At 38.6% G+C, this 22,780-nt stretch overlaps 1 protein-coding gene and 1 long non-coding RNA gene across 2 annotated transcripts in view; one reads left to right on the top strand and one right to left on the bottom strand.

The window, feature by feature from the left end:
* Window positions 1-22,780, top strand: part of LOC123508171 (ubiquitin carboxyl-terminal hydrolase 24-like) — a 111,273-nt gene that overhangs the window by 5,311 nt on the left and 83,182 nt on the right. Inside the window, exons 3-6 of the mRNA XM_045261706.1 lie at window positions 10,763-10,977; window positions 11,215-11,310; window positions 11,456-11,701; window positions 11,936-12,091. Coding sequence (XP_045117641.1) covers window positions 10,763-10,977; window positions 11,215-11,310; window positions 11,456-11,701; window positions 11,936-12,091 — 713 coding nt within the window. The remainder of the gene's footprint in view (window positions 1-10,762; window positions 10,978-11,214; window positions 11,311-11,455; window positions 11,702-11,935; window positions 12,092-22,780) is intronic.
* On the bottom strand, window positions 6,877-8,503 carry LOC123508339. Its single transcript, XR_006675923.1, has 3 exons — window positions 8,183-8,503; window positions 7,262-7,483; window positions 6,877-6,936 (listed from the first exon to the last, which is right to left on the bottom strand). It is a non-coding gene; the product is annotated as an uncharacterized LOC123508339 (long non-coding RNA).

The following is a 22,780-nucleotide window of genomic DNA, read 5'->3' as shown; positions in this document are numbered from 1 at the left end:
AATACCATCTTTCAAGCTGAAATAAAATCTTTTGTCTTCACATATTAGTAACACATATACAAAACAAACCCATAAACAATAAATAAAGCTAATAAGACATGATATAATGACTGTAACTCCTGTTTCTCCACCCGTTTCCCTTGCCCACTTTCGTCCTTGCCGCCGCCACCATTGTCCTTACCCACATTGGTACCACCTGTTGTGCTGGTAGAGGCCATGTTGGCGGTAAATCGCCTGAATTCGTTCCCACGCTAGCAGAACAGAGGGTAGCACAAACAAAATGGCTGAAGGGAACTCTCACACTGCGTTCTGGTAGGTTTAGAGAGGTCTGACGTCACTGGGGAGCCACGTGGTTTGCCGTGCAGCCGCCAAGGGACCGCCAAGTTTGAATTAAAATTGCCAAGCGTGCACTTGGTGGTCCGTGGCCACCCTACCGCCAAAAGTGAATTTCGCCAAGCTGAGATTTGCCAAGTGTGGGGGCTTACTGTAGAAAAGTTTGGGTTCATCTTTGCTTTTATTCACTACATCTTTCTCAAAGTTTCTTTCTTCCTCTCTCCTTACTCTAATATATTCATTTCTGGCATCTTTGTACTGCCGTCTGTTATAGTCATTTCCCTGCTCTACGAGTTTCTTCCATGCTTTATCTTTTGCCATTTTTGCTTGTATGCATCTAGCATTGTACCAAGAGTGTATTTTTTTTCTGAACTCTATAAACAGGTACAAACTTTTTTACTCCTTTATATTTCTGTAAGATTGTGTCATATTTCCTTTGTACTGTCTTTCTGTACATAATATTACTCTACTCAATATCAGCAAGATAGATTCTTAATTTTTCAAAATCTGCTCTTGCATAATTTAATCTCTCTCCTTTATAGTTATCTCTGTAACTTATCTCATCTTCCTGAATTTGCATCTCTAATGTCACATGAAAACTTCTCCCTATTAGACTAAGGTATTGTATGATTGGAGGGGGACTCTGGTTTCTTTGTGAAAACTAGGTCAAGCAGTGATGGTTCATCTTCCCCTCTGTACCTTATTGACTCCTCCTCCCACTGGTCCATTGCATTAACCATAGTCAACTGTAATACTTTCTCGCTCCACTGCCCAGCATTATCCATTACTTCCATCTCTCTCCAGTTTACTTTTTTACAGTTAAAGTTTCCAACTAAAAGTATTCTTCTATCTCTTCTTATCATGTTCTTCTGTTCCCCACGTATTATTCTTTGGTGGAACATATGTAACTATAATTTTTCTCTTCTTCAGATCTTCTGTTTTGTTTGTTACTTCCATTACTTCCACTTTGTCCACACCATATTGAACATCCTCCACACATATATTATCACGAACTATTATTAGCACTCCTCTTCCCCCTTTATCCTTCTTGTCTCTCCTCCAGGTATTATATTCCTCCTCTTTAAAGTTGACATGGATCTCTCTTCTCAGTTTTGTTTCAACGATGCACATTACATCCAGCTTTTTCTCTTTTAAATAATCCTTAACTTCCAGTATGCTTGATAACAACCCATCTATATTAGTATAAGTCACTCTTAATTTCTTGCCTCCTCCACGACCTCCTCATTCTTCCTTAGGTACCACTTCTTTAGTCTCATATCCAGAACCCTCCAATAAGAAATTCTTCTCTATTTCTGTCCTTTTCTTGTTTTTTTCCTTAGCTTCACTTCTTAGCACTTTCTCCTTTTCCTTTTCCTCTAAGTTCATATCTCTTTTTATCTATATACAGGCAACCCCTGCTTAATGAAGGTTCACACAACGAAATTTCGTTACAACAAAGGTTTAATTTTACTACCATCTGCTCGTTTAACGAACACCAAACTCGCTTTAATGAAGTTTTATCCTGTTAATTTTTTCCAAGTTTGAAAGCACCGCCGTATCACGCAAGCCAACATGCTTTTGAATACACCAGCGCCTCTCGTGGACAACACATGCACCACTCACTCTCCCTGTTCAAAACAATAACAGCGTCAGCAGCAGCTCGTCTTCCCTCACTCAACTTACCACCAAAATGCCCTGCAATGTCGCCTAGTGTTGCTAAGAAGACCAGGAAGTCTCTTACTCTCAAAGTGAAGCTGGATATTATTCACAGACACGAGAGAGGTGAGAAAACTAATAGCATTGCTCACCACCATCTTGACTCCATCTACTGTCTCTACTATTTTCAAGTCAGCAGACTCTATTAAGAAGGCTGGTGAGACCGTATCTTCCTTACAAGCTAAAAGAACCACCTGAACTCGTGACTCTACAATGGATAAAATGGAAAGCCTTGTGGAAATGTGGCACATAAGTTTTGTATGTGATACAATGATGCGCTCTTTGTTTACATTCCACAGGTTGCTGGTTAGTGTCTTTCCCGTTTCACTCTCCCTCCCTTCATAAATTTAAGATCATCAACATTATAAAGTTACATACATACATACATAAGTGTACATTATAATGACTTAAATTAAACTGCCTAAATGTTTAACTTCATAATTTTTACTTTCATTAAACCTTTCACTGTACTATGATGCACTCTCGCTTTGTCTACTCTCAATGGAAGTTCAAGTCAGGGGTTAAACTTGTTATAATCGGTTTGCTTAACGAAGTTTCGCTTAACAAAGCTTTTTTTAGGAACGTAACTCCTTCGTTAAGTGGTACAAGCAACCCCGGCTTAACGAACAGGTTACGTTCCTAAAAAAACGTTCGTTAAGCAAATTTTCGTTAAGCGAACCAATTATAACAAGTTTGACCCCTGACTTGAACTTCCATTAAGAGTAAACAAAGCGAGAGTGCATCATAGTACAGTGAAAGGTAAGTAAATTAATAATGTTGATGATCTTAAATTTATGAAGGGAGGGAGAGTGGAGTAGGAAATACGCTAGCTGGCAACCTGTGGAATGTAAACAAAGGAAGCATCATTGTACCACATACAAAACTTATGTACCACATTTTCACAAGGCTTTCCATTTTATCCATTGCAGAGTCACGAGTTCAGGTGGTTCTTTTAGCTTGTAAGGAAGATACGGTCTTATCAGCCTTCTTAATAAAGTCTACTGACTTGAAAATAGTAGACACTATAGTCCTGCTCGTCTAAGAATGTGGATTGGGTGCGGCCCCCATGGGAAATAGCGGGAGGACAGCGCTGCCATACCTTTAATCCCTCGTTGGCTAACCCCCCTCTCTCCCTCTTCCTCCCTCTCTCTTACCCCTCCCTCTTCCTCCCCCTCTCTTTCTTCCTGGTCAAGGACACCGCAGCTGACCTCCCATCACCTGTATGGATGGCGGGCGTGATTGGTGTTGCTGCCGTGAAGATTTGAATGTAGTTTTTTTCTTACTTATGTCAGCTTATTTTAAAGTACTTTCCTTCACGATATAATCTAATTATAACTATGGAACTATTTACCCATCCCAAACTGCAAGGAAACCTCTTTATAAGTATATTATTTTTTTTTTAGCAACACTGTAAAATATGTATGCCACGTTTCTTGCCAGGCTTATGAATATATTATCAATAATAAGTTTACTGTTCTCCCATACGTTGTAATACTAAGGTTAAATGCGTATGTATATTTGCTGACCATATTTGCTAAAGTTTTACTAATGTTAGAACTCTGCTGCATCGCTGGCTATGAGACACGCTTCACCACTGTACAGCGGGAATTCCCCAACAAGCCGCACCCAATCCACATTGTTGGAGGAGCAGGACTATAGATGGAGTCAAGCAATGGTGGCGAGTAATGCTATTAGTTTTCTCGCCTCTCTTGTGTCTGTGAATAATATCCAGCTTCACTTCGAGAGTAAGAAACTTCCTGGTCTTCTTAGCAACGCTAGGCGACATTGCATGGGTGATTGCAGGGCGTTTTGGTGGCTTGTTGAGCAAGGGAAGACAAGCTGGTGCTGGACACTGTTATTGTTTTGAGCTGAGAGTGGGGAAGGATAAGGGAGTGAGTGGTGCACATGTTGTCCACGAGAGGTGCTGGTGTATTGAAAAGCCTGTCAGCTTGCATGATACGGTGGGCCTTTCAAACTTGGAAAAAATTACCTGGATAAAATTTCGTTAAAGTGAGTTTGGTGTTCGTTAAACAAGCAGATGGTAGTAAAAGGAAACGTTTGTTGTAGCGAAATTTTGTTGTGTGAACCTTCGTTAAGCTGGGGTTGCCTGTATCCTTGTGTTCAACATCATCAGCCGGCTTCCCTTTCCTAGCCATAATTTTCTTTACAGCCATTTGGGATCTCATTCTCACCTTCATTGGTCTCCTACCCTCTTCACTGTATCTTCCTAACCTGATCACTTCCTCCACCTCCAGGTCTAATTCTTGTGTGCTGTCTTGTACTCGTTTGATAATAGTTTTGGCCAATTCTCTCTCTTTACGTTCTCGTGAATTTATTTGGATTTTTCTTTTTCTACATCCCAAAAATCACGAAGCTTTTTTTTCTTGTCTTCTGCATCCCGCACCAGGTCTTCTTTCTCTTTAATAACCTCAATTACAGCGACTTTCATGTTCTGAATTTGTCTCTTTACAACCTCTGAAAATTTAATTTTTTTCCTCTTCTTGCTCCTGTTTCCATTCATTTCGTAGTTCCTTCAGCTTGTTATCACCCAATCCACCTGCCCTGTCTACAATCCCGTCCTGCACTTTAACCTGCAAGCTCCTTAAGGAGCTTTTGTAATTTTGGCATGTGGCTTTTAGTACGTCATTTTGTTTCTTTATTTCTTGAATCTCCTCTTTCAATCCCTGATTTATTGCACTGACCTTCTCACATTCTGCTAATCTCAATTTCAGGTCTGTGTTTTCTGTTATCAGTCGGTCCTGTTAGTCCATTAGACTGGACATCACCACCTTCATATAGCTACCATAATTCCCTTTCTACGTTGATTAGCCTTCTCATATTACCTCGTTTGTCCCTGAATCCCGAAAAATCCTTGTCCATAATGTCATTTGTTAGTTTCCTTAGACCAACAGGAGTTTCTATATACCATTGGTTTTCACACGATGGTGTATATTTTGATTCCACCATACGCCTGGCAGCACTACTCTGTTCCATCACTCTCTCGTTATTCTTTCCGTATATATGATCCAACACTTATTTAATTTAGAGACGAGAACCTATGCCTCCCCCCCTGTACATACGTCTAGGCCAGTCTCCAACTCCTTTTGTAGCTATTCTCTGCGAGCTGGTCAGATGCGTGTGGTTGGCTTGGTGTACGCGCACTATATGTGTGTGTGTTTCACTGTTTGATCTGCTGCAGTCTCTGACAAGACGGCCAGACGTTACCCTACGGAACGAGCTCAGAGCTCATTATTTCCGATCTTCGGATAGGCCTGAGACCAGGCACACACCACACACCAGGACAACAAGGTCACAACTCCTCGATTTACATCCCGTACCTACTCACTGCTAGGTGAACAGGGGCTACACGTGAAAGGAGACATGTGTTTGTTACTTATTTTTTAAGGAGGGAGAGAGAAAATTATATATCCATGTAAGAAATTAGATGAGTTACCACTCATGTGCCTATGATTTGTATAAACAGTGCACTTTTTTAGGCATACGTCATGAAGTGGTTAATTTTCGTCCATTAGCTACCATAATATGTCTGAGAGATATTAAAAAATATAGTTTCCCGCAGAGATGTATTGAGACGTGGAACAGTTTAGATGAAGAAGTAGTGTCTGCAACGAGTGTGCACACTTTTAAAGTAAGATTGGATAAGTGTAGATATGGAGACGGGGCCACACGAGCATAAAGCCCAGGCCCTGTAAAACTACAACTAGGTAAATACAACTAGGTAAATACACACACACACACACACACACACACACACACACACACACACACACACACACACAAGGTATAATGATTAGCATTAAAAGTAGATGGTTAAGTTTATTCATTCTTACATACTATTTATTCTTTGCAATACCTACATTATACACCATAAGATCTTATATATACTTTTCTTTTCTTTACCTTTGGAACCTTATATATATTCTTATTTAAACTTAAAGTGTTAATCCTATCAAGCAAGAACTAGAAAAGAAAAAGTATTATTACACTGGAGCCCAATCGGTACACAGGGAAAAGTTCTTGAAACTGGCCCTCAGAACCATCTTTGAATTAATGATTCCCTAACTTGTGTGGCATCCAGTTCATGTTCATCTTCATCCTCCAATAAATCAACTACTTCCTGTGCCTCAACCTCAACATCTAATATGTCCACTCTTCTTGAAATAGCAATGTTATGCAAAACAGCACATGCCATCACAATTCTTTTGTATTGGGAAGTTTGGTTCGCAGGGTATGCTTAAGCATGCAAATCTTCTTTTCAGTACACTGAATGCCCTCTCAATACAGTTCCGTGTTTGTATATGAGCTACATTATACCTCCTATGCTTTTCAGTTCTTGGAGCTAGGAGTGGAGTCAGTAAATATTCCCGACTTGGATACCCACTATCCCCTAACAAATATAAACCGCTGTAATCTCCTTGTTCTAGAAGATGACAGATACGACAATTAGAAAATATTCTTGAGTCATGTACGCTGCCAGGCCAACTTGCGACAACATGCATAAATTTGAGTTCTGAATCACAAATACCTTGGACATTTAACGAGTAAAACCCCTTTCGACATCTATACATCTCAACGTTGTTCCCACCTGGACTCTGTATTGGAATATGTGTACAATCTATACACCCCAATACACCTGGCATACCAGCAATATCATAGAACTTTGAGGCCATCTGACGTGCTTCTTCTGGCTGTGGGAATTTGATGTAGTCTGGTGCCAGGAAAGCAATAAGTTGAACCACCTCTCCAACAGCACTGCATGCTGATGATTTTGCAATATCCATTATGTCAGCTACCGTAAGAAGGAAACTTCCGTGGCTAGGTACCGCAAGGTAACTAGCATCTTCAAATGCAGAGGAATGCCATATCCTGTAGAAAGACATGCAAACATATAGCAAGGGACTTTAGAAGGAGTTATATACTCCTCTCCTCTGCGTTGTGCCTAGTCTATTTATGAGAAAAATAAAGAGGAGGAGATCTCCAGGCCTCTTCGCTCCATAAGTAAGAAAGACTAGAAAAAGTGTGGAAGAACCTTAAATTTCCCAATTCACTCCACATGAAAAAGGATGACAGAGTTGTGGACAGAAATACAGAAGATGGTTTCCCAGGTCTTGAATCAATAAGTAATGTAAAATATTCTATAGCATTATCACCGTCCACATATATACTTAAATAAATAGCTACTGTTCCATACCTGTGCCAAGCCTGTCCACATGTGTACGTGGCCTAACTTCTTCAATGAGGTCTCATACAGCATCCTTTGGCAGACGAAAACGCTCAAGGAATTCTTCACCAGAAAGATAATGAAATGGGTCACTGCGATCTTTAGGTACAATGCGTGGAATCCTCACTCGTCACAATTCTTCCATTTCATACATTTCTTCATCTATGATTTTTTCTAATGCAGCCATGGTACCTGAAAAATGTAGTTTTTAATGGTCTGAAGAATACCTAGCTGCATTTTGAATGGTTGTAGGGCATAGGTATGTTAGATTTGGGTGGGGGATAGGTGAGGTTAGGTTAAAATATGTTTGGTTTGTTTTAATTTCTGCCAATCTAACATTTCCGCTTTTTCATATTGACATTTTCCATCGCAAATTGATGCTTCAGAAGTTATGACAATAAATAGGTTGGTTAAGTTACCTTGGTTAGGTTAGGTTAGGTTGGGTGGGTTAGGTTAAGTTGGCTGGGTTATTGTTTGCTTGGTTAGGTTACATTAGGTTCGTTAATAGGATCCATTCACTAATGTGTAATAAATCCATCAATAATGTCTTCTGATGTGTAGACCACCACAGAATCGAGTGTTACCTGCAAGCTCATCAAGGTACCGTTTATACCTATCCTCCATTGTTTCATCGGTCACCTCTTAATAGCCTTGAACTTAAAACTACAAATATACTCAATATACAGCCTCATGATCATTTTCATTTATTTAATCGTTTTTTTTTTCCTGGGTATAAGCTACGTACATGATATCTCGGCTTCAGTCTACTTCACTCCTTCCATATTATAGTTTTTGCCCTTTAATTCGTCCACTTACCTTTCTTAATAGTAGAAGCAGAAAGTAAGAATTCATGTAATGATATATAAATAACAAGATTAATCATATACTTACCAAATTTAGTCAGTGAAGTAGAGATGTGACGAGTCGATTAGGCTGTTGTTGATGTTTGGCGTGAACTCACAAGGCGACTACAGTAGACTTAAAAAATTAAAACGTATGCTCAATATAGCATAAGAAAAGCTTTGTTGTACCATCAAAAAAATTTGACATGGTAAATAGACTGAAATAAATTTAATTACAGTTAGCTTCTTTTTACATTTGGAAATTTAAAATACAAGGCGGTAGCTTTGGTCGCCTGGACACTTGACCAATGTTTTGCAAAACCCCTCGACCAAAGTTCCAATCTTTGGTCCACTAGTGGACAAAAAACAGATGGAAAAAGGCATTCTGGAATGGCACAGGACACAAATTGCTTGGTTGGCTGCCTAACGGACCAAAAAGAAGTAATTCAGGAACCGGCTGTTACTCTTCTCTCATCTCCTCTCCTCTCCACTGAATGACAAAAAGCCATATTCATTATTTATGATACTGGCTGAATTTTAGATATCGTACTCACACAAAATTTACAGTCAATGAAAATGATGTAACAGGTGGATTAGTTTAGCAAAAACATTTTTGAGTCATTATGCATTTTGTCACATTGCTTGCACCAACATAAAGAATAATTGACAAGTAACAGGTGACAAATAACAAGTAACAATTGGATTAGTTAAGCAAAAAACATTTTTTATTTATTATTAATTTTGTCATATTACTTGTACCAACATAATGACTGTGACAGGTAGAAGGATGGATGAAGTACTCACAGTATTTTTTGTTCATTTTCATCAAGGTAGAATACAGAGGAAGAAGAAAAATTGCTATTATATATTTATAAAAGTCACATTTTTGCAGTGAACTTAAACTAAAATTGATGTTGAGGAGGATTGATGCACTCACCAGAACATGCTAGCAAGTGTATGAGGTTGCCAGACTCTTCTGATATTTCAAAATACTATTTATACAGATTAAGTGGCTCTAATATCAATATGATCAAAATGAAATATAATGAGATTTTTCTGAAGCCTTCAGAATTTGGTGATTAAGGATGTTCATTCATGACAGCTAAATAAAGGTTACACAGCAAATTATTTGAATGGAAGCCGATTTGGCGAGAAAAAGACTTCTATAGAGAAACGCCTTGATTTTTATCTTACAGTGATGTGGAACAATAGTTAAAAGGAATTTGGAAATAATTTCTATACTTCTTAAATAATAGTTGACTCTTATTTCAGCATTGAGCGTTGAATAGGGAGGTTTAAATGTTCAAAATAGTTTTTACATTATTAAAAGAGAATAAATTACCGAAAAGGGGAAGGGGTGTGTTAACCATCTTGTAGACAAACCGCTCTCAGTAACGGACAATTCCCAGTAATAGACACCCCCTCACCCCTGAAGTGTCCGTTATTATGAGGTACCACTGTACAGTAATACTCCGCTTAACGAACGTTTGTCTAACGAATTTCCGGTTTAACGTATTATATAAAGTTAGACCAAAAAGTCTGCATAACGTACAACCACATCTGTTTTAGCGAATTTTCTGAGTTTGAATTTGCCGTGTGAGGGACCGAACACAGCAGCTTCGCTGTGATTGTCTGGCTCCCCGCCTGTCTCTAGCGCTCCTGGAGCTGGATCCAAGATTCTTTAACAATACTAATGAAATACCGCAGTATTTCATTAGTAATTCACTATCACTCACTGCCACGGAGTTCAGGTTATCCTCATGGCATGAGCGTATATGAATACTAAGATATGATATCCATTATAGCAGGCAATAGAGGAGTGGTAACAAATTTAATATCATGGTGAAAGACAACATGCCAAGCTAAAAAGGTCACAAGAAGAAGAAGCGCCGAAGTCTCTGGAGTCTCCGCCGTCTGTGGCCGATCTTGTCATCTCTGCTTTATTTTTTGGTATTTCATGTAAGATTTCACTTTATGCATTACAAAACAATCCTTTCTTGGAGACAAGGTTTGTAAAAAGCTAATAGAAATATATATATATATATATATATATATATATATATATATATATATATTTTTTTTTTTTTTTTTTTATCCATGTGGTATGTTGGAGACCAGCCCAGAACGCATCCCCCTTATTTCCATTATTTCCTATGGGAAAATTACGTCCGCTTAATGAATTTTCTCTCTACGAACAGCTTTGACACCCCCTATCCTGTTCGTTAAGTGGAGTATTACTGTATATGAATATTGTTTAAAAAAAATTTTTTTTTTTTTATACCATGTGGGCTTTTCACGGGAATTTATGGGCTAAAGGGGATACTTTTTAGGGTACCTCCTATCTTAAAGCCCACCCGCTAGGAAACCGTTGCCCCGAGTGAGGAAGCCCAACCTACACTCAGACCGTGGACAGGATTCGAACCCGTGTGCTTGGAGACCTCTAGGATCCCAAAGCACGCATTTAGTGTTTTTTTTTAAATCAATCTCCAAGTGGAAAATATGGTCATCATATAGTAATGAAGATAGTAATCAATTAGAGTTAGCAAAATCTGAATATGCCAGATGTGAGACTGTATTGTATAGCATTTGTTCAGCTATGAATTACAAGAGGTTTTTACAAATCTAACAGGTCTGTGTGATGCTGATGAGTCTTGTCAGCGGTTCATGGAGCGCTGTCTGCCAGAGTGTTTCCACAAGCTGCTGAACAATGGTGCTGTAAGGCGCTGGGGGATGGAAATACAAGAAGGGGTGTTTAACATGCTCGATTTGCTCACAAATCTCGTCATTGTTCGCCTCAAACATGGACCGGTCCCAGAAACTCTGCTCAAAAATGTCTATGCTCTTGTAGGTTTTAATTATGTATATATTGTGCTATTAGCTGGAACTGTTTTGTTGATTTAACTTATAGTTTAGGTGATGAAAGAGTAAAATTATTTAACTGTATGAAGGCGATCCTAAAAAAAATAATTAAATGAAATAAAAAGATTTCACAAAGATGTCAGTTTTGAGAATGTAGTGTTTATATAATGTTTCTAATGCTTTCAAGGACTGCACATCAATGGAATCTTTGTTTTCTTTTAGGCATTGGACTCTGAGTGTGAATGGAACCAAAAGAACAAAAGCCGCCCAGCAGCGTTCACTGGAGATACTATCTATGCAAAATCTACCTCACAATTTGTAAACATTCCAATGCCTCTGTGTCATTATTATGATATATGGACCTTGAAGTGTGACATCTATGTTACTATTGGATTAAATGTCAAAACTGTATTGCCTAAATTTGAGTTACTGGAATCTTGAGTATTTCCTTATCAATTTATAGGAAATGTATGGATGGCTCATGGACCTCATCAACATGTTTGGAAGTCGAGGAGGTTTTGAGCTTGTGGGAAACCGCTTTACTAGTGGGGAAGACCTGGATGCTGGCCAGATGGCAGCATTACTCCTTCCCTTAGGCCAGTGTGTAAAGTTCCTGGTGAAGGATGTGGTGTGTCCTGTCCTCCTGCCAGCAGTGAACCAGGCTCTCCAGTATGTTGCCAGCCTTGAGGAGATACAGCTCAGAGGCCAAGTGAGTCATATATTTTACAGGAATTTAAAACAATACGATAGCATTACACTCATGCTCCATCTTTCATAGGTGTTAGGAAATAAAGCTCTGTGAAAGTAAATTCATTTGATTCTTAACTTGTAATAATTTAAGAAGTTATGTTTTTTTCAAATTATTTTGTTTCAGGCGAATATCTTTTATTTATTTTATGTCTAGAATTATTTTAATGGTCATTCTTATTTGACTTGCTTTCAGAAGATCAGCTCATGCTATGACCTTCTAGAAGCTGTTCAACTGTTATGTGCAAGTCTGTGGCCTGAGAAAGTTCAACGCACAAGTGATCTTAGGTTGGAAATGATCATTCGAATGCTCAAAACTCCCCACTTCTCAGCACGTATGAATGCTCTGAAGGTAAGTAATAGGATATGAAGCTTAGGAAGTAAGTCAGTTGAATATGGCAAAGTACCCAGTGGATGAGTAATTGTTACTTTGTACAGTGGAGACTCAATACTCAAACTTAATTAGTTCCAAATGGCTGTTTGAGTATGAAAAAGTTCGACTACTGATACCTATAAATCTGGTAATTCATTCTAACCTTAGCAAAACCTTCAGTTTACAAAATTTTCAATGTATTTTTTTATAATTTTGATTTGTACTTTTGGGATTTGAAATAAATCTCACTTCTGAATTTTTTTCACTCATCTGGTGCTTGAGACCATAAATTATCATTCTGTGATGGTTAATTGCAAAAGTTAAATGTCACTTCTCCTAGGAAGCCTGAGTCACAAGGAAATAAACGATGTATTACTCAATATTTGTTTCGACGCAATACAGTGGAGACTCAGTAGTTGAACGTCTAAATACTTGAACGCAAAAGTTCGATTTAATACTTGAAAAAATGCCTTATAGTCGAATGTCCACACACGTGGTTGTAAACAAAGGCTCTCTGGCGTCCCCCTTTCACCTCCGCCAGTTGTGACTTGTGCTGCTGCGGTCATCAGAATAATATTCTCTGCATTCTATCTGTAGTTTTTCATTTATAAACTTACATTAACACCAAAGGCTTATTAGTGGTGAAAATATTTAGTAATCAAACGGCCGCACATTTGGTCATGTACAAAGCTCTATCATCTCCCTTCCCGTAGCCACTACTGTACCGTTCTGATACCGTATTACTGGTAAATACTGGTATTACCGTAATACCGGTACAGGTAACTCTTGATTTATGCGTGTTTAATTTACATGTTTTTGTTAATACGAGACCGAAAAAATATTATAATTGATTAAATTTATGCGATCGGTTTGCTTATACACGATTTGGCCCAACCGCATTTTCAAACTGAGCGCCAGACGCAATTTCAAACTGTGCGCCAGAGAGTTCCACAGCTGGCCAATAGGTGGGAGCTCCACTGCCATGGACGCACTCTTCTGCTACACAGTGATGCAAAAAGAATTTTTCAAGAAAAAGTGCCTGACCATCATGCTACAGTTTTTCAAGAAAACACCATTGGAAGATGTAGTACCAAAAGAGGATGTGGACAACCCTGTGGAAGCGAAGGAAGCAGAGGAAGCGCAGGTGGATGATGATGCCCTTGACTAGGAGGTGGACAGCAATGGCGTGTGCTTGTGAGGGGTGAATTAAGACATTGGCATCCTGCGTTTATTTTTTTTTTACTAGTGTTTACTTTTATACTGTGGGGTTATTTTTGATTTATGATAAAGTATAAAAGCTCAAAGGGAGATGGTGACTGACTGTGATATGAGTGTTGATGTAGTGAGTATTGTGTTTACACATTCTTTGTTTTGTTGTTTTCTCTTATTATTTTTTGCTTTCTCTTATTATTTCTTGCTTTTCCCTTAACTTTAAATACACTTCTAGTATTTAGAATGGTAAATAATAAAACATGTTAATTTAGCCAAATGGAAAGGCTCAGAGGGAGATGGTGACTGACTGTGGTGTGAGTGCTGAAGGCAGTGACGCAGTGAGTGTTGTGTTTATGTATTCTTTGTTTTGTTGTTTTCTCTTATTATTTTTTGCTTTCTCTTATTATTTCTTGCTTTTCCCTTTACTTTAAATACACTTCTAGTATTTAGAATGGTAAATGATAAAAACATGTTAATTTAGCCAAATAAATAGAGTACAGGTAGTCCTCAATTTATATGAATTTACTTTATACGAATTTAGAGTTATATGGTGTCCAAAAATAGGGGTTTTTCATCACATTGTACGAATTCCTGAGAATTATACGGTTTCAAGAAAGTTAAAATTCACGTGGTAATTTAGTTCAGAAATGCACGCCAAGCACCCTCATTGTTCACGTATGCGTGGTTGTGGCAACATCTTCCTCTCTTGTGCCTAGTGTTTACCATGGCTCCCAAGCGCCCTTCTGCATCTCCAGCTGGCGGTGATACACCCAAGAGAGCAAAGAAGACATATACACTGGAGCGAGCCCTCACAGCAGCCAACTTGTCTGAGTGTATGGACTTATTGGCGCAGTCAATGAAAATTCTCGAAGAAAATGACCCAAATATTGAAAGAAGCACTGCCTTCATCAGAGGGGTCATGGAAAAAATGACGTGCTATGAGGTTCTCAAAGAAAAACCGCAATCGATAACAAGCTTCTTCAGACCGCACACACCAAGTCAAGTAACAGAATCAGAGACAGACGACAACAATGGTGACACATCAGAGGAGGAAGTAGCAAAATAGAGGAAGAAGGTACTAATAAAATAATTTTGTGTTTAAACATTTCCCTTTTTCATAGTCATTTTTATGTCTTTGTAAGTTTATTAATAAAAGCACTAATAAGCATAATAGAAATGTGTTTATTGCAAAAATGTATACGTACAGTGAGAGATTATTTTATTTTGAACACATCCTTCAAAGTCTAGTGATGGTGGCAGTGGTGGTGATGATGGTGGTGGTGGTGGTAGTGGTGCGAGGACGCCCTTGAAGCCTCGCCCTGGAGGACGAGGCTGTTCAACCAAGGGACGAAGTGGATGTGCTGGGAGTCACGCTCATGAGGATTGTGTGGCTGCTTGATGGAAAGGGGCTGGAGGTACTGTACAAAGCTCAGGTCTGCTCTTTTATACTAAAAGAAAAGTCTAGGGAGTTAGGTATTCATTCCTTACTTTATACAATTTTTACTTTATACGGTCCCTTCTGGAACATATCTACCGTATAAATTGAGGACTACCTGTATTTTATACAAATTTTTTTGGACCACATCCCGCATCCCCCCTATTATCTATTGTTTCTTATGAGAATTACAAGTTTATTTTACGCGAATTTTGATATATGCGATGCCTCTTGGAATGCATCTATCGCGTAAATCGAGACTTACCTGTATACCAAAGCTGGTGTGTGTCCTTAGTCTTGCCGTGTCTTGAAAAATACAACATTCTTCTGTGTTCTGTTGGTAGTTTTTCCTTTAGAAACTTACGATAACACCAAAGAGGCTTATTTATGATGAAAATAAGGAATCTGGGGAGAGTGCAAGTGTTAGTGAGCCACAGCACTTCGTTAGTGGATTCACAGGAATCACACTAGGAGAAACTTTATGAAGATGTTTTCATGGATGGTGACTCATCCTCCGGCAACCTCCCTCGTCCTCCCCACCCTTCATCCCTCCTCTTCTACATTATCCATCACCAGTCTTCAATTATGGTATGTACAAATAAAAAATATAAAAAACAAATATATTGAAATTTTTATAAACGAGGTTTTGCTAAAATTAGAACGAATTACCTGATTTATAGGTATCAATAGTCAAACTTTTTAATACTTGAACAGCCATTTGGAATGAATTAAGTTCGAGTATTGTATATAGATTTTATATGAATATTTTTCTCTTGATAAATTTCACCCTCTGGCATCCTTACCATCAGCAGAGAGAGGGAGTGTGACATATTCCCTCCTGTTTGGTGAGACATGAAGGGGAGATGTAGTCACGTTATAGTTCTGTATTTTTTCAAAAATAATGTCCTTACAGGCATGAATCCTTATCCACTATGCCACTGCCTCCTAACTGGATCTTGAACCCTGCCTCTCCTCCATCACGCATGTTATCTCCCCATCCAAGATCCTGGCCTCACTTCATACCTCATTATTTCCATATTTTCTTTTTAATACATGTAAGAAAACTATATTGTCTTGCATTTTTCCTTCAGAAGAACATAAAATTTTTCTATAACAATAATGCTTATTCTCTTTAAACTTTGATTTTTATAAACTGGCCAGCGATTAATGTGTAAACAAGTCGATCGTCATCAGTCATTACTATCTGCATTCATCAAGCATGGCATCCAGAGGTTGTAATCATCCGGCAGACGCATTTTGCTACGTCTGTGGCAAGTTTATTAAAACTAGAGCTAAAAAGTACTCTCTGGAAAGATCACTGAAAATGCGTGAGGCCTACAATGCATATTTCGGTATGCCTATCGGGGATCAGAACAAACCTTGGGCACCTCATTTCACCTGCGAACTCTGCAAAAGAACTCTGAGAGATAAGAAAAACACTAATGTATATATATATATATATATATATATATATATATATATATATATATATATATATATATATATATATATATATATATATATATATATATATATATATATATATATATATATATATATATATATATATATATATATATATATATATATATATATCTATCTATCTATCTATCTATCTATCTATCTATCTCTATCTATCTATCTATCTATCTATCTCTATCTATCTATATATATATATATATATATATATATATATATATATATATATATATATATATATATATATATATATACATATATACAGTCAGCGCCCAAAGTGATGGCGTGAAACATCCGCGCCATAATTTTCGCGGAATCAAACCATCCCCTAGCAAAAAGGATCAAATCCGCCGATTTTGTTGGCGCGTAAATAGTGGGCTCATACACATGACCTTGAGCAGCTGATGAAGTGTAACTGTCTCAGTGTGAGGCATTACTTCATACGGGCTGGGTATGTCTGACTGTCTATGTTGCACCATGTGTTTTTTCTTACAAAGTTTGCATTGCTAACCTATCTTGTGCGTAGCAGTGGGGCCAAGGAAGGAGCTGACAAAAGATCAAATTGCAGCTATAAGTACCCTGAGCCAAGTAGGAAAAGGAAATAAAGAAATTGCTGCTATCACGGGTGTTACACTCCGTAGTGTGCAGCGTTGGACAAAAAAATGCATGGACGCGGGAGGGAGTGTCCCGCCACCTTCTGAGAAGAAGAGGACTGGGAGGCCTCGTGTCACATCTACGAGGACCCTGAAGATACTGAAGCGTCAAGTGGACAATTAACCACGCATCAGTGCCAAAGAACTCAAGGAAAAGAACCCTAGGCTCCTTCAGGAAGTCTCAGTGCGAACAATTCAGAAACGCCTTCGTGACGACCTAAAATTCTGGTATTGTGCACCACGAAAGAAACCCATTTTAACAGCGGTACAAAAGAAGAAAAGGAAGTTGTTTTGCCGTAAACATTTAGCATGGGATCCAGAGAAGTGGAAAACAGTTCTCTGGTCTGATGAGACAACTTTTACAGTGACTGGCAACTGAGGAGGGAAAGTTAGGCTACGTCCTGGCTCAGATCCTTACCTCCCTAAGTACACTGAGGGAACTGTAAAACACCCAGCAAATGTTATGGTATGGGGAGCATTTGGGTATCATGGCACTGGGACATTGGTAGTGTTGCCAAAAAATGTCACTATTAACAAAGATCGCTATCTTGAGCTTCTTGCCGAACACCTTGAGGACTGTTTCACTAAATGCAACAGTGAAATATTTATGCAAGACGGTGCACCAGCTCACACCGCCAAATTGATCAAAAATTGGTTTGACTGGGTCAACATTGAATACATCAAAGATTGGCCAGGTAATAGCCCTGATTTAAACCCGATAGAGAACATCTGGAGTTTGATAAAGCGCGCTTACGTGGCCGTGACACCTCCACAGTGGACAAACTTGTCAACCACATCCAGGAGATTTGGGAAAACCTGGAGCCTTCATTCCTACAAAACCTGGCTTTATCTGTTCCAAAACGTTTACAGAGTTGCCTGAAGAGGCATGGTAACCCAACCAAGTACTAGAGGAAAGATAAATACCATGAAAATAACTTTCTATTTTTCTTTTGTTGCGAAGCGAAAAAACATGCTGCGCCATCACTTTCGGTGCTGACTGTATATATATATATATATATATATATATATATATATATATATATATATATATATATATATATATATATATATATATACAGGCAACCCCCGTTTAACAAAGGGGTTACGTTCCTAAAAAACACTTCGTTAAGCGAAACTTGTTAAGCGAACTGATTATAACAAGTTTAACCCCTGATTTGAACTTCCATTGAGAGTAAGCAAAGCGAGAGTGCATCATAGTACAGTAAAAGGTTTAATGAAAGTAAGAATTATGAAGTTAAACATTTAGGTAGTTTAATTTAAGTCATTATAATGTACACTAATGTATGTATGTATGTAACTTTATAATGTTGATGATCTTAACTTTATGAAGGGAGGAAGAGTGAAACGGGAAGGACACTAACCGGCAACCTGTGGAATGTAAACAAAGTGCACATCATTGTACTGCATACAAAACTTATGTACCACATTTCCACAACGCTTTCCATTTTATCCATTGTAGAGTCAAGAGTTCAGGTGGTTCTTTTAGCTTGCAAAGAAGATACGGTCTCACCAGCCTCCTTAATAGACTCTGCTGACTTGAAAATAGAGACAGTATAATATGGAGTCAAGATAGTGGCCAGCACTGCTATAGTTTTCTGGCCTCTCTCATGTCTGAATAATATCTAGCTTCATTTGGAGAGTAAGAGACTTCCTGGTCTTCTTACAAACACTAGGCCAATTGCAGGGCATTTTGGTGTTAAGTTGAGCTAGGGAAGACAAGCTGCTGCTGAGGCTGTTATGTTTTGACTGGGGAGTGAGTGTTGCGCGTGTTGTCCACGAGAGGCTTGATCTTGATCTTGATCTTTATTCTACAGGTGTCCCAGGATTTTTCCTGAGGCAGGCCTTAGTACCAGCAGCTCCTGGTGTATTCAAAAGCCTGTCAGCTTGCGTGATATGGTGGGGCTTTCAAATTTTGAAAAAAAATTACCTGGATGAAACTTCGTTAAAGCGAGTTTGGTGTTCGTTAAACGAGCAGATGGTAGTAAAATGAAACCTTCGTTGTAGCGAAATTTCGTTGTGTGAACCTTCGTTAAACGGGGGTTGCCTGTATATATATATATATATATATATATATATATATATATATATATATATATATATATATACACAGAAAGGTCCCGAGTTACGTCAGAGTTACGTTCCTGAAACATGATGTAAGTCAATTTTGTACGTAACTCGAGTTTTTGTACTTTCAAAGCATATTATCGAGTTTTCAACCAATAATTTTTTATGGTTATTCAGGTAAGTAAAAGGTTATATTGTTATATTGGTATATTATTTACAACTATGTAGGAATATATTGATTAGGGCCATGACGAAGGACTGCAGATTGCCGAGAGGGGCGGCCTGAGGCCGCCAGGAGGATGGGCAGGTCGAATGTTGTGACGCCCAGGGCGGACAGCTGGGAGCGTAGTGCAGTGTGGTGGGAGTAGAAGCGTGGGCAGCGGAGCAGAAAATGCAATAGGAAAGGGCAATAGGGATCAGCAGACAAGCGCAGACGTTGTAAGTGAGCTGCGAGTGTCGTGTGGCCCAGGCGAAGGCTCCGGAGTTGTTATTGTTGTGATAGGTGGGTGAGCCCTCAAGGTCGTCAACCTCCCCGTTGTCATGGTAACGGGCTTCCCATTTTCTTCTTCACTCCCTTACACACAGCTGCTGCCTCCCTTCTCATGTCTTTTAATTATGTCCATTTTTACTTGTAGCGTAATGGTTTTCCTTTTCTTAGCATCACTGCTATCACTCAGGAGTTTTCTTTTTGGTGCCATTGAGCAAGATACTAAGATAGTCAGCAAACGCAGATGTAGGAACACTCTTGCCAGGGGCGACAGTGTGGTGGAACTGAGGTACGTAGAGTGTTATTGTATTTAAGCATGAGGTGGGCGGTGTGGTGGATAACCACTAGTGACGCCTGGCGGCCAACAATAATGATAAACCCTGGGCTTTACGATTTAGAACTTTTAAATTTTTTAAATCTTAAATTGCCTTGTAGTGGACTGACGTATGTGCGAGTTTGACGTAACTCGAGACCGACGTAACCCGAGACTTTACTGTATATATATATATATATATATATATATATATATATATATATATATATATATATATATATATATATATATATATATATATATATATATATATATATATATATATATATATATATATATATATATATATATATATATATATATATATATATATATATATATATATATATATATATATATATATATATATATATATATATATATATATATATATATATATATATATATATATATATATATATATATATATATATATATATATATATATATATATATATATATATATATATATATATAGTATATACAGTAAGGTAAGTTACGTCAGAGTTACGTTCCTGAAACATGACGTAAGTCGATTTTGTACGTAACTCGAGTTTTTGTACTTTCAAAGCATATTATCGAGTTTTCAACCAATCATTTTTATGGTTATTCAGGTAAGTAAAGGTTATATTGTTATACTGGTATATTATTTACAACTATGTAGGAATATATTGATTAGGGCATAGCGAAGGACTGCAGGTTGCTGAGAGGGGCGGCCTGAGGCCGCCAGGAGGATAGACAGGTCGAATGTTGTGACGCCCAGGGCAGACAGCTGGGAGCTTTGGGGAGTGCGGTAGGAGTAGAAGCGTTATATAAGTAAAAGGTTAGTTATATTGTTATATTATTTACAAGTATGTAGGAATATGAAACACAAGCTTGTTTTTGTTGTTGATTAGGGCATGACGAAGGACTGCATGTTGCCAGAGGGGTGGATGCCTGAGGCCGCCAGGAGGGTAGGCAGGTCGAATGTTGTGACACCCAGGGTGGACAGCTGGGAGCGTAGTGCAGTGCGGTGGGAGTAGAAGCGTGGGCAGCGGAGCAGGAAATGCAATAGGAAAGGGCAATAGGGATCAGCAGACAGGCGCAGATGGTGCAAATGAGCTGCAAGTGTCGTGTGGCCCAGACGAAGGCTCCGGAGTTGTTATTGTTGTGATAGGTGCGCGAGCTCTCAAGGTCGTCAACCTCCCCGTTGTCATGGTAACGAGCTTCCCATTTTCTTCTTCACTCCCTTACACACAGCTCTGCCTCCCTTTTCATGTCTTTTAATTATGTCCACTTTTTCTTGTAGCGTAATGGTTTTCCTTTTCTTAGCATCACTGCTATCACTCAGGAGTTTTCTTTTTGGTGCCATTGAGCAAGATACTAAGATAGTCAGCAAACGCAGATGTAGGAACACTCTTGCCAGGGGCGACGGTGTGGTGAAACTGAGGTACGTAGAGTGTTATTGTATTCAAGCTTGAGGTGGGCGGTGTGGTGGATAACCACTAGTGACGCCTGGCGGCCAACAATAACAATAAACCCGCGCTTTACGATTTATAAATTTTCAATTTTTTAAATCTTAAATTGCTTTATAGTGGATTGACATAAGTGCGAGTTTGACGTAACTCGAGACCGACGTAACCTGGGACCTTACTGTGTATATATATATATATATATATATATATATATATATATATATATATATATATATATATGTTTGTATAGCCAGGGAGGATATTTTCTTGTAGACAGACGAGGTTGAAAGCTATAGAGCATTCTCCTTTGTTTAACTTTTTGTGTACGGTTTCTATGTGCCGTACTGTTTTCTGTCTTTTCTCTAAGTTGGTGAAGCAGTTGGCTAAGGTCAGCGGCGTTTGAATCTCTCTCCATCTTCAGGCTGTGGTTGTGTGAGGCATGTGCGCGTCTTATATATGTTTCCGTTGGGTCAGAGTAGGTAGGTGATGCGCAGTGCTGCGCTGTGATTGGCTGGATTAGTTAGGTGGCTCTGTGTGTCTGGTCTACGCGCTGGTTGGCTGCTTGTCGTTTCAGAGTGGGGAGGATTTGTAGGTTCTCTGTTTGAATGTTGATGGATGGCTGCATTATGTTGATATAGACAGAGAAAACGACCCCCGAAGACTATTTTTCCTCAAAGCCATCTATATCAACATAATGCAGCCATCCATCAACATTCAAACAGAGAACCTACAAATCCTCCCCACTCTGAAACGACGAGCAGCCAACCAGCGTGTAGACCAGACACACAGAGCCACCTAACTAATCCAGCCAATCACAGCGCGCGCTCGCATCTACCTACTCTGACCCAACGGAAACATATATAAGAGGCGCACATGCCTCACACAACCACAGCCTGAAGATGAAGAGATTTCTCCGGCGTCGCTGACCTTTAGCCAACTGCTTCACCAACTTAGAGAAAAGGCAGAAAAACAGTACGGCACATAGAAACCGTGCACAAAAGTTAAACAAAGGAGAATGCTCTATAGCTTTCAACCTCGTCTGCCTACAAGAAAATATATATATATATATATATATATATATATATATATATATATATATATATATATATATATACATACATATATATACACAGTAAGTCCTCGTTATATGGTAGTTCTTTATACGGTAAATTCACAGTTACGGTATTTGGAAATTACTACTTTTGATTCGATATATGGTAAGAAAAATTCTCAGATATGGTATCTGCTCATGTCATCCAAGAGGGCCCAGCGCAGGGGACCAGAAGTGATGACGTCATCCACACCACACCTCCCCGCCACTCACAGTACACTCGACAAATGCGTTCACGACCCTTTCCATAGATTGCAAAAGTACGTAAAAAGCTGTATAAAATGTACGTAAAATATGTAAAATTTTCAAATTTTTTGTATTAGTTCAAGGTTAGCAGCCACTGGAAGAGCCTTTCGATTACGCTTCACTGGTTTACTAGGTTTAGGAGGCATTTTGGATAGGTTAAGCACTCATGAGAAGGGTACAAATGCATAAAAAA

The sequence above is a fragment of the Portunus trituberculatus genome, chromosome 24 (genome assembly GCF_017591435.1).
Source record: "Portunus trituberculatus isolate SZX2019 chromosome 24, ASM1759143v1, whole genome shotgun sequence".
Taxonomy (NCBI): Eukaryota; Metazoa; Arthropoda; class Malacostraca; order Decapoda; family Portunidae; genus Portunus; species Portunus trituberculatus.
Note: the sequence above shows the minus strand (reverse complement) of the source record. Positions and strands in the feature narration are given on the sequence as shown.